Here is a 17,924-nt window from a genome sequence, read left to right on the forward strand (position 1 = left end):
CATGTATTATAAGGGATAATGTACCCCCTACTGTAAATGATAAGGATATTAGCAGTCACTGAGGGGTTCTGTGCCCCCCATATAAAGGCACAAGGCTGCAGGCTGAGTTATACAGGGAACTCTGAGTATCACTCATGTATTATAAGGGATAATGTACCCCCTACTGTAAATGATAAGGATATTAGCAGTCACTGAGGGGTTCTGTGCCCCCCATATAAAGGCACAAGGCTGCAGGCTGAGTTATACAGGGAACTCCGAGTATCACTCATGTATTATAAGGGATAATGTACCCCCTACTGTAAATGATAAGGATATTAGCAGTCACTGAGGGGTTCTGTGCCCATATAAAGGCACAAGGCTGCAGGCTGAGTTATACAGGGAACTCTGAGTATCACTCATGTATTATAAGGGATAATGTACCCCCTACTGTAAATGATAAGGATATTAGCAGTCACTGAGGGGTTCTGTGCCCCCCATATAAAGGCACAAGGCTGCAGGCTGAGTTATACAGGGAACTCCGAGTATCACTCATGTATTATAAGGTATAATGTACCCCCTACTGTAAATGATAAGGATATTAGCAGTCACTGAGGGGTTCTGTGCCCATATAAAGGCACAAGGCTGCAGGCTGAGTTATACAGGGAACTCTGAGTATCACTCATGTATTATAAGGGATAATGTACCCCCTACTGTAAATGATAAGGATATTAGAAGTCACTGAGGGCTTCTGTGCCCATATAAAGGCACAAGGCTGTAGGCTGACAGGGAACATATGTATAAGGGATAATGTAACCTACTGGATCATACAAAGTATGAAAAATAAAACCTTCAATCAATCAGGACTGCCTTCCTTTAACCCAGATGCTGGCAGGGATATACGGGGCTGTACACATTAGATGAAGCGCTGCTTGTAGTCAATATCCCAGCAGATCCCATTGGCCAATACCTCTGCCCTTTACGGACTCTCAGCCCATGGGGTGCAGGGAAGTAACAGCTGCTGTGCAGGGCAGGGTATCTGGGTATCACTAGCGGGTTTCAGGCCGGGGGGGGGGGTCACAGGTCATAGGAACAGGTGCACTAAACCACTCTACGTCCCAGGGGGGAATTACTTAGATACAAAGAATAAGAAAGGACAGAAAGAGGTTGGACATTACACAGGACCCCCAGTCTCTCCGTTCCATAGCGAGAGGCAGGGCGGGGGTGTGTATGTCAGGGAAGGGCAACAAAATGAATTAAGTAAATGATCTAATGGATCCTCGATCGACTGAGGTGCCTAAAGAACCACTGGGGAAAGGTTCCAAAGAAGGGTAAAATCAGCATTTACAATTATATAGATATATCTCTTTAGCACGTTTGTCTGGGGGGGCAGATGGTGTCAGCGTTGTCCCCCCTGAATCTGCAGCTCGCTCACCTATGTATAGGCATAAGGTCTCTGTATACAATGTGCTGGCACCAAAGGCTGGTCAGGGGATTCTGGGAGTTGTAGTCCAGCAGCGAGAAACTCCCAGCACAAGAGCTGACACACACACACCTGACCAATCAGAATCAGCAGTAAGTTACTGTAATTACAAACCTTTATTTTATTATGGAAGATACAAACAGAGCGAAATGAACTGCTAATTACTTAACTAATTGGACAGGGGCCCGGGGGCCACAGTCACTGGAATGGACAGGGTGCCCGGGGGCCGCGGTCACTGGAATGGACAGGGTGCCCGGGGGCCGCGGTCACTGGAATGGACAGGGTGCCCGGGGGCCGCGGTCACTGGAATGGACAGGGTGCCCGGGGGCCACGGTCACTGAAATGGACAGGGTGCCCGGGAGCCACGGTCACTGGAATGGACAGGGTGCCCGGGGGCCGCGGTCACTGGAATGGACAGGGTGCCCGGGGGCCGCGGTCACTGGAATGGATAGGGTGCCCGGGGGCCACGGTCACTGGAATGGACAGGGTGCCCGGGGACCCCGGTCACTGGAATGGATAGGGTACCCGGGGGCCATGGTCACTGAAATGGACAGGGTGCCCGGGGGCCATGGTCACTGGAATGGATAAGGTGCCCAGGGGCCACGGTCACTGGAATATACAGGGTGCCCGGGGGCCACAGTCACTGGAATGGATAAGGTGCCCAGGGGCCACGGTCACTGGAATGGATAAGGTGCCCAGGGGCCACGGTCACTGGAATGGACAGGGTGCCTGGGGGCCACGGTCACTGGAATGTGTAGAGCGGCACTGAACCTTGATGCAGACTTGGGATTGTGAATTGGTCCCTGGGTTTAACAAGACACAAAGCCCAGCTTTGGGGATGGGGCTGTAGCTATGTGTAGTGCATATAGTAAGGCAAGCCGGTGTAAGGGGGGGGCTGTAGCTATGAGTAGTGCATATAGTAAGGCAAGATGGTGTAAGGGGGAGGGGCTGTAGCTATGAGTAGTGCATATAGTAAGGCAAGCCGGTGTAAGGGGGGGGCTGTAGCTGTGAGTAGTGCAATGGTGTAAGAGGGAGGGGCTGTAGCTATGAGTAGTGCAATTGTGTAAGAGGGAGGGGCTGTAGCTATGAGTAGTGCAATGGTGTAAGAGGGAGGGGGCTGTAGCTATGAGTAGTGCAATGGTGTAAGAGGGAGGGGGCTGTAGCTATGAGTAGTGCAATGGTGTAAGAGGGAGGGGGCTGTAGCTATGAGTAGTGCAATGGTGTAAGAGGGAGGGGCTGTAGCTATGAGTAGTGCATATAGTAGGGCAGCATGGTGTCTGGGGACAGCCTGTGATACACTATTGGTGTTAAATGCATTATCATTAACCCAATTCCATTTTTTCCAGAATTTCTGGTACTGGTACTGATGCTGGTTCCTATTATTTACACTTTAGAGGCTCATTTGGGAACATGGGGGAGTTTAACCCTTGTACCCCTGCAAGTGACACAAATTACCAGGGGAAACATGGCGGCGGGGGCGGCCCAGCAGTGCGGGTCACTATTTCTGTAGGAAGCACAGAGGCCCCAGCCGATCCCTACTGGACATTAATTGGGCCTGGCCTACATACATTCTATAAAGCTGTGATTGTCGGTACTATCAGAACTTGCACCTATTGTTCCTGGGGGTGGCGCTACATACACCAGAACTATTTCTGCTCCACTTTCCCTACAAACTGCTGGACATCCTTAGCAAGAAGCTCCGGCTCCTCAAAGGCCGCAAAGTGGCCCCCCCGGGGCATGTAATTAAAGGAGATGATATTGACGTATTTCTGCTTGGCCCAGAATGGGGGGCAATGTACCAGCTCGTTGGGGAAGGAGGCGACGCCTGTGGGGACAGTTACCTGCACCCTGAAAAACAGACACATCAGAAATTCAGTGCAAAGTTTATTACACTAACAGAACTATACCGGGGGCGGGGTCACTGGGGCACTTTACATTTTCCTTTCTTTTATATTTGCTGTGGGGGGGGGTCTTTTAATTTTACCCACTATTTATGAATATTGAAATGGCTACGATCATGTAAGTTACCCCCTGAACCTTTAGCCCCAATCCACTGCTAGTGTAACATACTCCCTGCCTGCCCCTCCCCATTTAAGCTTCCATCAGAGGGTTCTAGTCCCACCTCCTGCTTCTGTTTAACATCCTCCCCCTCCCCCCTTTAAGATGACGTCAGAATGCTCTAGTCCCACCCACTGCTACAGACTCCCTGCCCCTCACTGGCGTAACTACAGAGGAAGCAGACCTTGCAGTTGCGGGGAACAGGACAGGGGAGGGGGGACCGGACCGCAGGGTCTGCTTCCTCTATGCGTCGGGCCCCTCTGAAGATTTTTACTGCAGGGGGACCCAGTGCCGACTTGTTATGCCGCTGCTGCCCCTCCCCCTGCTAAGATGCCGTCAGTGTTCTAGTCCCACCCACTTTTTCAGTTACAACTCCCTGTACATCCCCCCAGGTGTTCTAGCCCCGCCCAGTACCGTTAAACTGTGCTCCCTGTATAACCCATGACCAGAACTGCTACTTAAGTTAATGCCTCCCAGCACCTACTCGGGGCAAGTCTTCTATTCCAGCCCACTGCTCATTCTAGGAAGTCTCCCCCCTATAAGCGCCCTGGAATGTTCCAGTTGGGGATGTTGGAGGGGGGGGCACAGTTTTAGTGGCAGACTTCATGGAATCTGATGCAGGCACGGGGGGGGTGACTCACTGTCACTTACCTGTCATGTTTGGCTGTGCCAAAACCTTTGCCAACAACCTCCTTGTAAAATCTCATTGAGGAAACAATGGAGCCGCTCAGCCAGTAGATCATGATATTGGTCAGTAGGTCGTCCAATGAGAACTTCCTGTGAGGCAGAAATATATTTACATTACCCATAAACCAATGCGCTGTACTGCAACATTCTGTGCCCCAAGGTCAGTACAAAGATATGACTGCGCCAAGTTACCTCTCAAGTCCTCCATCCTCATGATCGCGGAAATCCGGGTCGGTCCATGTAGAGAACTTCTCCAGGATGTAGGCAGCGAGTCCAACTGGGGAGTTATTTAGGCCGCAGCCTAGAAGGGAGCAGGGCAGTTAGATAAAGGGGTGACACCTGGTAACAGTGATTCATGGCAATTGTTAGGCACAGAAGGGTGCTATAAAGAGAGATGTTCCCAAACTGGGGGGCTGGATTACCCAGGGGGCCCAAAGCCTATTTGTTCTCCTAAATACACCAAGAATCCCAGCTTCAATTGGTTGAGATTTGGAAAGAGAAAAGAACCCCCCCTGTGAGAGCCACATTAGTAGCTGCCTTTGGGGCACTGGTTCCCAAACCATGGGACTGGTCTTATTGGGGGGCCTGCAGTAGTTCTAGAAGGAGCTCTATCCCAAGAATGTCTATTTAATCTTCTAAAATCACCCTTACATTCACTCAGCATGAAGGCCACAGTGGGATTTGGGGGATACTTAGTTTTGGGACTGAATTGAGGAGATGACTTCCCAATGCTATAAAAGGCCTGGGTGGATCTATAGTCAGGGAGGAAGGTTGCTGTGAAGGTGTAAGCCCCAAAGGAAGGACAAGTCAGGGCAGGGGTCACTATGAGTGAGGTACCAGGATGGGTTATGGGTTCTGCAGCAAGTGCTTTAGCATCATTATTATTATTACATAAGTTTATTCCATGGTGTGGTCCTTATACAATACAATCTATAGAGAAGCGTGGGGGGCAGGGTATAGGGTACTAAGGAACAGGGCAGAGCAACAAGGAGAGTTAGTTGGTGCAGTGGCTATCACTGGGGGTACTGGAGCTTCTGTACAAACTACACTGACCTGTGGGGTTCCTGGGTGAGAAATACTTAATAATTAAAATAAAAATGGGCAATTTTGTGAGCAGATTCTGTGTAGCCAAACGTACACACAGACACACTCACACTCACTCACTGGCTTTCTACCCCTAATCTCATTAATAATTGATCTCCATTCAAACAGCATCTGCTCTGATCTGTTCTGTGCCAAAGTCTCATTAGGGGCAGATCTGCAATTAAATGAAAAGGTTCTTATCTAGGATCTACGGCTGCTTATGATCCCGAAAGACAAAGAGGAGTAAGGAAAGAAGCCAATGATAGAAGCCAGGGCCCCCAGGACTGCAGTAAGGGCCCCCCAGTGATAGTCAGGGAAGATTCAGAGATATTTTTTGTTTTTTTAGCAGGGACTCGCACAAACCTTGTTGCTCCCAGTAATGCAGAGCAATATCTAAAACTACCATGTAATTGCATGCGGGCCCCAAATATCTGCTACCTTTAAACCAGGGGTCCCCAACCTTTCCTACTCGTGAGCCACATGGGGAGCAACACAAGCACCATAAAAGTTCACGGAGGAGCCAAGTAAGGGCTGTGATTGGCTATTAGGGGCCTCTATGCACCCTATCAGCTTACAGGGGCTTTATTTGGTAGGAAATCTTGTTTTTATTCAACCAAAACTTGCCCCCAAGTCAGGAATTCAAAAATAACTCCCTGGTTTGGGGGCAATGAGAGCAACACCCAAGGGGTTGGTGAGCAGCATGTTGCCCCCGAGTCACTGGTTGAGGCAGGCCCGTTTCTCACCTGCGGTGTCAGGCTTGGTGGCCTGGAGGTGCATGTACCCGCTCTCCTTTATTACATGGGACACCACCTTCTTAAAGAAAGGGAAGATCCGCCGAACATCCTCGTCATGCAGCCCAAACAGCCCCGGGAAGCGCTGGCCCAGCACAACTGACAGAATCTGCGGCAGTTTGGTGGGGAAAGCGGCGGCCATGTTGATGTGCAGTCCCTTCACTTGGCTAACAGGGAGAAACATAGGAAAACAATCAGTGGCAGCTATTACACTGCCCATCAATTAAAGGGCAACTAAAGGCTGTCAAATTGTGCCCTGTTGCTCTGTGCCCCTCACAATGCCAGTGGCTCTAGTTTCAGTCCAAAATATATACCTTTATGTATACACAAGTTTGCAACATCTAGTATGCCATAGCAACCAATCAGCAGGTAGCATTTACTGGTTACCTGTTCAAAAGCAAACATCAGACTGGTTGGTATGGGTTACTAGACCTGGGACCAACCTGCACAACCTAAGAGCATGTTAAGATGTGGAAAATCCAGAGTGGATTTATTTTTGGATAAGTATCTCCTCGGGAATAGAGACATCAAAGACAGATTCTTCTTTGGACCCTGGGATTTGCCACTAGCATCTGTCTCAAATGGCCCTGAGTTCAATCCTGGCCAGAGGCCCCCCTGTGCCAATTCCTTGCAGCCTTCTGCATGTTACCTAATATCTTAGTACCTAAGGTTTAAAAAAAACAAAAGAAAAACAATAAAAAAAAATGCTATTTTCCTATGGCTTCTTACTTTGGAGCGATCTGGGCAAGGTTTGTGCAGATCAAGGATCCCCAGTCTCCTCCCTGGGCGTAGAACTCCCGGAAGCCGAGCCGTCGCATTAGTTTGTAAAAGATCCGTGCAACTGCCACAGATTCGCATCCTGCAGGGGGAGACAGAGAGTCATCAGCTCTTGCCTAGTTATTTTTTTCTATCAAAACCCTTTGGCAAAGCAAAAGCTTGCAAAATACATTCCCTTTGCTCTCATTTTGCAAGAATTGGTTAATGAACCTGGTGCCAGGGCCTGAACGAAATCCAACCCTCTCCCCTGGCAGTTCTCTTCCAATGACCCATTACTCGGGTTAATGAATACTCAATGTTGGGCAACCAACCAAACCGTCTTGGCCACTGTGTGTTATATTGCTATGTGCCCAGCTGTAACCCTGTGCAATGCTCCAAACCCATCAGAATGCTGGGAGTTGCACTTTAACTATAATGGAGAGCAAAAGTTACAGCAGATGCAGACTTTGCATCAATCAGTTTGTAGCAACAGCAATGCTTTGAAAGCAGACATCTGATTGGTTGCCGTAGATTTTTCAGACCTGGTGCAGCTTGAATTGGATAAGGTGCAATGTAGCAAAAGTTGCCAAGTTTGCACCAGTCACGGTGTCCAATCAGATGATTGCTTATAAGCAGGTGACCATTAAATGTTGCTTACTGATTGGGTGCAATGGGTTACAGCCCTTGCAGGATTCTCAGCCATTAAATTTTCCCTTCTCTGTACCTTGTTTGTGGGAGGCCTCCGAGAAGCTGTAGCCGGGAATGGAAGGGCAGATGACCTCGAAGATGTACTGAGTGTCCAACCCGTGGCTCCCTGGATCCGTCAGGAACGGGATGATCTTGTAGAACTCGTAGAAAGATCCCGGCCACCCGTGAACCATTATAATGGGGATGGCGGTGCGACCCCCGGGCAGGTGTGGTGGCTTCACGTGAATAAAGTGGATGTCAAGCCCTAGGGAAAGAGTTAATATCATTACTTACAGTATTTGGGCACGGATATCATTGTATAGGGCCTACGGGGTGAACAAAGTGACAGGAAAGAGGGAATTGTTCTGACTACCATGCAGCAGACCCTTGAGATTGGGCCCTCTACCCCCCTCTGCAGCCACAGGGTCTGCTGCATGGTAGTTACACCACTGGCTCCATAGCAAGGCAGAAAATGTCAGGCTGCAGCCATTACTATTTAGACCCAGGGACTGGCCACATTATCATTTTGGAAAAATAAAGGAAATATTTCCCCTATATCCTACACTGGTTCATATGTTCCAGGGGCCCAATGTCCACATGGCTGGCCCCTAACCCTGACTCTGCAATTGCTTAGCCCAGCTTCCCCCGTGGCGCCACCGTCCATCTGGATCCCGTTACTGTGCATACAAGCAGTGTTTTATGGGCAGTTTTAGATCCAAAATCAACAAAGGCAAAAAATTGTGATTTAATCCAATGTTCTCTGCATTGTGTTGCTCACAGAACATACTGGGCCAAATATCATAAAACATGGGGGTTTGTGCCTCTTAACCCCTACACTGCCAGGAAACACTCCTGCATAATAATAAGGAGATCTGTCTGAGTCATAAACATTAAATACAATACAGGTATTGGACCCCTTATCCGGAAACCCATTATCCAGAAAGCTCAGAATTATGGAAAGCCAGTCTCCCATAGACTCCATTATAAGCAAATAATTCTAATTTTTAAAAATGATTTCCCTTTTCTCTGTAATAATAAAACAGTACCTGTACTTGATCCCAACTAAGATATAATTACCCCTTATTGGGGCAGAACAGCCCCATTGGGTTTATTTAATGGTTAAACGATTCCCTTTTCTCTGTAATAATAAAACAGTACCTGTACTTGATCCCAACTAAGATATAATTACCCCTTATTGGAGCCAAAACAATCCTATTGGGTTTAATTACTGTTTAAATAATTTTTTTTAGTAGACTTACGGTAGGAGATCAAAATTACAGAAAGATCCCTTACCTGGAAAACCCCAGGTCCCATACCTGTATACATTAACTGAAAGCATTATCTGTCCTTGCTATTCTCTGCACTGCTAGTTCGGACTACGGAAACTATGTAGAAGCCAGACCTCCTCCAGGCCAGCCTCCAGCAGTTCCAGCAGTCTCTCAGTCAGAAGGCGCACATCTCCCACATGTTACAGGAAAGTTCCAGAGTAACTAATCGCTGTAGGTGCCAGAGTGCCCCACGTGCCATTACCCTTAAAGGTCCCACAGGCTGCAGCGCCTGGTTAAACAGGGTGTTTTAACATTTCTGGGACATGTTCAGTTCTAAAATATAATGTCAGTTGCATTACAGCTTTCACCTGTTGCTAGTAAGTACTCCCCTCCATAGGAAGCAAAAGAACAGCGCACTCTAGGGGCTAAGGCTCAATAACACGCAGGAAAACACTCCCAATTGCCCTTCCATGGCCCAGTGGGGCCCAGTTGTTCCCTACCTTCAATTTTGGTTTTGAAATGTGGGAACTTGTTGAGGATGTCCAGCTGTTTCCTCCAGTTAAAGGTATTTCTCCAGTAGGCAACCACCTTCCTGAGATGGGTGGAGTTAAAGCCATAATTAAAGCGGCTGCCTTCCAGCGGCTCAGAGTATCGGGTATGGTCAATACGATCAAATAAATCCTGCAATACAGAAATAAGTGAGTACATATGTGCCTTTATATGGTCACAGAACCCCTCCGTGACTGCAAATATCCTTATCATTTACAGTAGGGGGTACATTATCCCTTATAATACACAAGTGATGCCCAGAGTTCCCTGTATAACTCAGCCTGCAGCCTTGTGCCTTTATATGGGCACAGAACCCCTCAGTGACTGCTAATATCCTTATAATTTACAGTAGGGGGTACATTATCCCTTATAATACATGAGTGATACTCAGAGTTCCCTGTATAACTCAGCCTGCAGCCTTGTGCCTTTATATGGGGGGCACAGAACCCCTCAGTGACTGCTAATATCCTTATCATTTACAGTAGGGGGTACATTATCCCTTATAATACATGAGTGATACTCAGAGTTCCCTGTATAACTCAGCCTGCAGCCTTGTGCCTTTATATGGGCACAGAACCCCTCAGTGACAGCTAATATCCTTATCATTTACAGTAGGGGGTACATTATCCCTTATAATACATGAGTGATACTCAGAGTTCCATAAGACAGAGTTGCTTGGGTCCCCCTTGCATTTGATGCTGACAATCAGTTACAGTTAAACATCTGCAGACTGGAGCCCCTTCTTTAACATAATATTGTTATAATTAAATATCTGGGGGGGGGGGTAATAATCAGGAAATTATTATTATTATTATTTGTGCAAAAATCATATAGTATTCTGGGCTGTGATGCCCAATCCCACCTATAGATCCCCCTCTCACCAGTCTGAGACCCCTGGGGGGCTATTTGGGGAGCAGAGTGAGGGGTGCAGGCAATTGTATTCAGCTCTGGATTGGTGCCAGGCTGCCCACACTGCCCGGCCAGGGCACAGACGCAGGAAGTGAGAGGGCGGTGGCGCTGCTATTGTTGCCTGTTGGTAACAGATTTATATGAAGGTCCCGCGGTTCCCATCAGACTAAAGGAGGCCCATGGGAATCTGTGTAGCCGTGGCACGGTGCCATGTAGCCATCATTTACATAAGGACATGATGTTGCTGGCTGGGTGCAGTATCTGAGGCTGGAACTGGTGCCCTTGGTTTCTGTGCGAGTGGGAGGAGCCACGATTGCTCTGATAAGCCCACAGCATTGTAGGTTCTAATAGAACACTGCCCCCCAGCTGCCAAATCCTACAGATCCTGGCACAAGGCTTGCTCAGCTCTACCAAGCAATAAGTGCATCGCTGCACCCAGGTTAGTATAATGGGCAAGTAAGCATGAGCAGAGGCTACAGCACTGGGGCAACAATGGGTGTCTGTGAAGTTTACTGGAGGAGCTTAGAGCTTTACTCTATAGGCCGCGTGCCCACCGCTGCCAAATCTGACCTTGAACAGAGAAAATGTAAAAAGTCATAATTTCTTACCTTCAATTCTTCCTCTGTGGTCTCAATCTTGAATGGGTGGATTTCTTCATCGCCCTCGTTGTCTGGTCGCACCCCTGGGCCCCACCACCCATCGCCCATCTCCAAGGTCTCCTTCTTCTTTTTAAAGATGAAGTGGTAGAGCAGCGCCCCCACTGCAAGGGTTAAAAGCAGCTCGAGGAACATGGTGCCTGCGGGAGGGGGGCAATAAAGCACAGTCAGCTAAGTGCGTAGGCAGCATAGGGATTCCCCTGTACGAAGCACAATTCAGCAGGAACAGCCCCCTAAGTTTGCCCATAGCCTGTACAGAGAGATACCATAAAACTATGGCACATAGGGATTCCCCTGTACTAAGCACAATTCAGCAGGAACAGCCCCCTAAGTTTGCTCATAGCCTGTACAGAGAGATACCATAAAACTATGGCATATAGGGATTCCCCTGTACTAAGCACAATTCAGCAGGAACAGCCCCCTAAGTTTGCTCATAGCCTGTACAGAGAGATACCATAAAACTACGGCACATAGGGATTCCCCTGTACTAAGCACAATTCAGCAGGAACAGCCCCCTAAGTTTGCTCATAGCCTCTACAGAGAGATACCATAAAACTATGGCACATAGGGATTCCCCTGTACTAAGCACAATTCAGCAGGAACAGTCCCCTAAGTTTGCTCATAGCCTGTACAGAGAGATACCATAAAACTATGGCACATAGGGATTCCCCTGTACTAAGCACAATTCAGCAGGAACAGCCCCCTAAGTTTGCTCATAGCCTGTACAGAGAGATACCATAAAACTATGGCAGCATAGGGATTCCCCTGTACTAAGCACAATTCAGCAGGAACAACCCCCTAAGTTTGCTCATAGCCTGTACAGAGAGATACCATAAAACTATGGCAGCATAGGGATTCCCCTGTACTAAGCACAATTCAGCAGGAACAACCCCCTAAGTTTGCTCATAGCCTGTACAGAGAGATACCATAAAACTATGGCACATAAGGATTCCCCTGTACTAAGCACAATTCAGCAGGAACAGCCCCCTAAGTTTGCCCATAGCCTGTACAGAGAGATACCATAAAACTATGGCAGCATAGGGATTCCCCTGTACTAAGCACAATTCAGCAGGAACAGCCCCCTAAGTTTGCTCATAGCCTGTACAGAGAGATACCATAAAACTATGGCACATAGGGATTCCCCCTGTACTAAGCACAATTCAGCAGGAACACATTTTTGCCCCTTAAACTGTCCCTCTCAGACAATGCAGTCAGATGGAACCATGTGAAGCAGCCAAATTCTTGCTGATAAAATCACGGCTCATCATAATAAACAACATCTAAGGGCCCGGCCTACTGGCACTCTTTTGCAGCAAAACGCATTGTTTTAACCCATAAAACACAGGACAAATTACAGCGCGGCCAGCAGGAGGTTATGTGGCAGAACTGGTTCCTGCAGCTTAATGGTTAAGGGAAAAAAGCCAAGTTTGCCCTGCTCCAGTAACCAACAATAACCAGGCGGGGCAGCATTCCGGAAAGGCAGACATCTCATTGGGTGGCGATGTTCCTGGGATTATCATGGGTTTTGCCCCTACATCAGGGACATTAGTTCTGCAGCTGCCCGACAGGTCTCTGCGCATCCCCCCACCCCCTGCGTTCCTTCTGTGCATCTCTCTATCTATACACATGGGCGGGAGCTGCCATACTGTTCCCCTGTAAGGCGCCGACATATGCCGCAGTGTGGTACAACAAATGGGTGTATAGATTTAGCAAGAAAACAGACAATAAGCAAATAATCAATACAAGAGGTAAAGAGCATCCTCCCCTAAAGAGCTTACAATCTATAGCTTGTGTGCATATATGTATAAATACTCATGATAAGGAGATGCCAGACAGCTTGGCCAACATAAGCACTCAAGGGGAACTAAACCTTAAACACAATGGCACGGGGCTGCAGGTCTACTGGTACTAGAAGAGATAATGTACCCCCTACTGTAAATGATAAGGATATTAGCAGTCACTGAGGGGTTCTGTGCCCATATAAAGGCACAAGGCTGCAGGCTGAGTTATACAGGGAACTCTGAGTATCACTCATGTATTATAAGGGATAATGTACCCCCTACTGTAAATGATAAGGATATTAGCAGTCACTGAGGGGTTCTGTGCCCATATAAAGGCACAAGGCTGCAGGCTGAGTTATACAGGGAACTCTGAGTATCACTCATGTATTATAAGGGATAATGTACCCCCTACTATAAATGATAAGGATATTAGCAGTCACTGAGGGGTTCTGTGCCCATATAAAGGCACAAGGCTGCAGGCTGAGTTATACAGGGAACTCTGAGTATCACTCATGTATTATAAGGGATAATGTACCCCCTACTGTAAATGATAAGGATATTAGCAGTCACTGAGGGGTTCTGTGCCCCCATATAAAGGCACAAGGCTGCAGGCTGAGTTATACAGGGAACTCTGAGTATCACTCATGTATTATAAGGGATAATGTACCCCCTACTGTAAATGATAAGGATATTAGCAGTCACTGAGGGGTTCTGTGCCCATATAAAGGCACAAGGCTGCAGGCTGAGTTATACAGGGAACTCTGAGTATCACTCATGTATTATAAGGGATAATGTACCCCCTACTGTAAATGATAAGGATATTAGCAGTCACTGAGGGGTTCTGTGCCCATATAAAGGCACAAGGCTGCAGGCTGAGTTATACAGGGAACTCTGGGCATCACTCTTATTAAAATAGAGTTTTGGGACCAAAAAATCTCTTATTATGAGCAGCACTCTGCTCCCTACAGCCCAGGCACATTGGCACAGCCAAGATTAGAGTTAGTCACAGTCTGCTCCGCTACATCCCTGCCCAGTCTCTGAGAGGGGTTCTCCCACAGCCTACCTGCGATGCTATGTTATCTGCAACTACTGTGGGCAAATTAGACAGTAAGCTCCACTGACACAATCATATACAGCCCAATGCTTGCAGGACTACAACTCCCATGCTCCTCCTGCTAGCAAACAAGTCAGCAGGGCTGAGAGCTGCAGTTCTATAGTGGAACCCATTGTTTCATTATGAACCAGAAACTCCGAGTGAAATAAGTGAAATGTGAGCACTGTGACCTGCGGCTGAACTGCACCCTCGCTACTCAGGTAATCTGTAATAATAATATTAATCCTATTGTGCTCAGCACCGGCACCTGGGGCCCATACACAGTTACACAAGAAAGCACAGCGGTAACAATGCAGACAGGCACGGGCCTGTAGTGAGAGAGAGCACTGGGATCAGAAAGTATTTTAGGGCCATTTAAAGGGGAACTTAACATTTTACTTTTAAACAGAGACAGTGGCATTAGGCTGATGCCACACGTGGTGTTTTTACGCTGCATATTTTCTCGGTCTAAAAATGCCGCACAAGCCACACATGGCGTTTTTCAGCCTAGTACTGGTGACGTAAGCAAATTCCGTTTCCATGGTGCTAATAGTGCGAAATAGCAAAAAAACGCAGCGTATTTCCGCTAGGTCTGGCAGCTGCCTTTGTGTATACATAGGAATAGCTTGCTGTGCAAATACTGGCGTATTTCGGCCTACGCCTGAAAAATCCACGCTAAGGCGTTTTCTAGCGTATTTCTGCATTGTGTGGTTTGCTTCGCGTCTTTTCAAGTTATTTCTATGGATGATGATATCGGGCGTTTTTCAGCCGCCGAGAGAATTAGAAAATACGCAGCGGAAAAACGCCACGTGTGGCATCAGCCTTACAGCTGCAGTTGGTCTCTACTTACTTATTTTATTAAACTATTTCTTATGCATTTATTTTGATCCGTGGTTGCTAGGGGGTCACTACCGTGAGCGTGAGAACCGGTTAAATCAGTATGGCAGCTTCCAAGTGATAAGAGTTATAACAGGGAGAAGACAGGCTCTTGAGATAAGCACAGACATTGCGCCGATTATCAGGGGTAGGATGTGGGGGCCGCGCTGCATAGTCAGCCAATATCCGCCCACACACAGGGCATGGGGAATGTCAACACAGCCTTGAACCAGATACACAAATGGCACCGGGCCCAGTCCCTCATTGTCTTTTGGGCTGTGTGCAAAAAACTGTGGATAGTTAAACAAAAAAAAATCACTTTTTATGGGGTCTAATTACACACACAGCACTACTCTTTAAAGGGTAACTACACCATTATAAAGTGTGGCTAGAAGTCTTTATTTAATACTTTCCTGATTTTACACCATTCATGTCGGGTCCCCTGATAAACAAGGGGTTCTACTGTGTATATTATATACAAATATATATATATACACACACAAGCCATGAATATCCTGTAAATTATATTTTTATTACAAATAGTTATAACTGATACTTAGTGATTAGTAATGTGTGTCAAGTAACTTGGTGAAACCCGTGTAGTATAATAATAATAATAATAATAAAGTAACCCCCTGTTGTAAAACATAAGGATAAAATCACCACACTGTTCCATGACTTACTTACTTATTAATATCCTTATATTGCACGACAGGGGGTACTTTATTCACACTGGTCTTTTTTGAAAAAGAAATAAATGTTTATTCACGAACCAATGAGCGTTACTGAGGTTACAGTGAGTTAAGTGAACACCGAATAAATATTTTTACCACAAAAAAAATGGCCCCAAACCCACATATCCTGTTGCTAGGTAACAGGAGGGGAAATAAAAGGAACACCTGAATGTGGAGGCGCTGGTTATTTAAGAAGGAATGGAACATGTGTAAATAATAAGTATAACAGCCAGCATGTAGCACATTATACTCAGCCCATAACACGGACTATACATCAGTACAAGTGCTATTGGGACTGGCAGGTAAAAGGGCATCATGACCACAAATAGTTAAATATCTTTCCCGACGGAGTAGTAGCATTAGTAGTAGTAGGAGTAGTAGCATTAGTAGTAGTAGTAGTAGGAGTAGTAGTAGTTAGCATTAGGGCAATCAGATAATCAAGTTCAATGGTGCGGCTCGGCGTTACCTGCTTCTCACAGAGATGGAAAACGATTTTGTGGTAAGTGGACGATTCCACTATTCAGCTCCTCAGCGGGGGTGCAGGGCAGGTGTGATGCTCCGGGCAGGGGAGGCCGATCCACACACGGGAGTTTGTTTTAACAATCCCAGCCTGTTGCACAGCCCATTCCCACCCTCACCATCTGAAGGCAGAGACTCACTTGACTGACATGTCAGACACCCAATCAGACTGCTTCCCATGTGTCCCACCCCTGATTCATGGCTTCAGAATGGTTTCGCAGTGACTGACTTGACTGACATGTCAGTAACCCAATCAGACTGCTTCCCTTGTGTCCCGCCCCTGATTCCTGGCTTCAGAATGGTTTCATTGTGCCTGACAGAGACTGACATGCCAGTAACCCAATCAGACTGCTTCCCTTGTGTCCCACCCCTGATTCCTGGCTTCAGAATGGTTTCACAGTGCCTGACAGAGACTGGCATGCCAATAACCCAATCAGACTGCTTCCCTTGTGTCCCACCCCTGATTCCTGGCTTCAGAATGGTTTCACAGTGCCTGACAGAGACTGGCATGCCAATAACCCAATCAGACTGCTTCCCTTGTGTCCCGCCCCTGATTCCTGGCTTCAGAATGGTTTCATTGTGCCTGACAGGGACTGACATGCCAGTAACCCAATCAGACTGCTTCCCTTGTGTCCCACCCCTGATTCCTGGCTTCAGAATGGTTTCACAGTGCCTGACAGAGACTGGCATGCCAATAGCCCAATCAGACTGCTTCCCTTGTGTCCCACCCCTGATTCCTGGCTTCAGAATGGTTTCACAGTGCCTGACAGAGACTGGCATGCCAATAGCCCAATCAGACTGCTTCCCTTGTGTCCCACCCCTGATTCCTGGCTTCAGAATGGTTTCACAGTGCCCGACAGAGACTGACATGTCAGTAACCCAATCAAACTGCTTCCCTTGTGTCCCACCCCTGATTCATGGCTTCAGAATGGTTTCACAGTCCCTGACAGGAATTCCAGCCTCTCACCCAAACGTTTGCCCCGCCCACCTGCCTTGCTGAGCTGAATCCCTGTCAGAGTAGGAATGAGGGAGTGATTATCTGCAGACCCTCTACCCGCCGACCCCTAAGGGGTATATTTATCACCCTGTGTAAAAAGTGGAGTAAAACAATATGGGTGATGTTGCTCCTAGCAGCCAATCAGATGCTTTGCTTTTCTAACTGTTCAGATCTAATTGCTGATTGGTTGCCCTGGGCAACATCACAAGAAATGCTTCACTCCACTTTTTACACAGCATGATAAATATACCCCATTGCAAAGGCACACTTTTGTTTCCACACATCCCTACATTATATAGATGCTAACCAGTTTCCTACTCCCTGCAACCTGTCTGGCTGCTAGACTTTATATGGAAAGCATGTCCAGCTGGGCAATGAAAGCCCTAGCACAGTCCCACAGTAGGGAGAAATCACCTAAAAGGCGCCAAGAACAAAATGCCCAGCCTGCTGAGCAACCCCTTGTGCCTGAATAATAACAGGCCTAACAGTATCAGGACATGGAATCAGGACAAACCCACATGGGGGTACTGATAAGAACACACAGACTCAGCACATTTCAAACCTATCTTTTTGTTGCATTATAAAGGGATTAACGCCTAAAAATGCTCACTTTCTCCAAGTACTATGTTGTTACTACGATCACTGCCCCCCGGCAATGACAATCAAAATAGAAGAGATGATCATAGAAGATGAACTGCAAAATGATGCTTACATTATATGTCAAGGGGTGGCTCACCTTCAGGTTGACTTTTAGTATGTTACAGAATGGCCTATTCTTAACAACTTTTTAATTGGTCTTCATTTTTTAATTCTATTTCTTTTTTTATATTATTTGCATACCTTTGCTGACTCCTTCCATCTTTCAAATGGGGGTCACTGAACCCAGCAGCCAAAAAGCTATTGCTCTGTGAGGCTACAAATTTATTGTTATTGCTACTCTGTATTACTTTGCTTTCTATTTAGGCCCCTCCTCTATTCATATTCCTGTCTCTCGTTCAAACCACTGCCTGGTCGCTAGCCT

The 17,924-nt window shown here is 47.1% G+C and overlaps 1 protein-coding gene across 1 annotated transcript; it reads right to left on the bottom strand.

The window, feature by feature from the left end:
- Positions 1-1,556: 1,556 nt before the first annotated feature.
- Positions 1,557-15,975, bottom strand: ephx1 (epoxide hydrolase 1, microsomal (xenobiotic)). Its single transcript, NM_001127977.1, is given in 10 exon segments — positions 1,557-1,932; positions 2,172-3,307; positions 4,169-4,294; positions 4,397-4,505; positions 6,031-6,245; positions 6,808-6,937; positions 7,559-7,786; positions 9,290-9,470; positions 10,856-11,043; positions 15,854-15,975. Coding segments are annotated over 8 exon segments (1,374 nt in total). The 5' UTR covers positions 11,039-11,043; positions 15,854-15,975; the 3' UTR covers positions 1,557-1,932; positions 2,172-3,105.
- Between the last annotated feature and the right edge of the window lie 1,949 nt (positions 15,976-17,924).

The sequence above is a fragment of the Xenopus tropicalis genome, chromosome 5 (genome assembly GCF_000004195.4).
Source record: "Xenopus tropicalis strain Nigerian chromosome 5, UCB_Xtro_10.0, whole genome shotgun sequence".
NCBI classification, from domain to species: Eukaryota; Metazoa; Chordata; class Amphibia; order Anura; family Pipidae; genus Xenopus; species Xenopus tropicalis.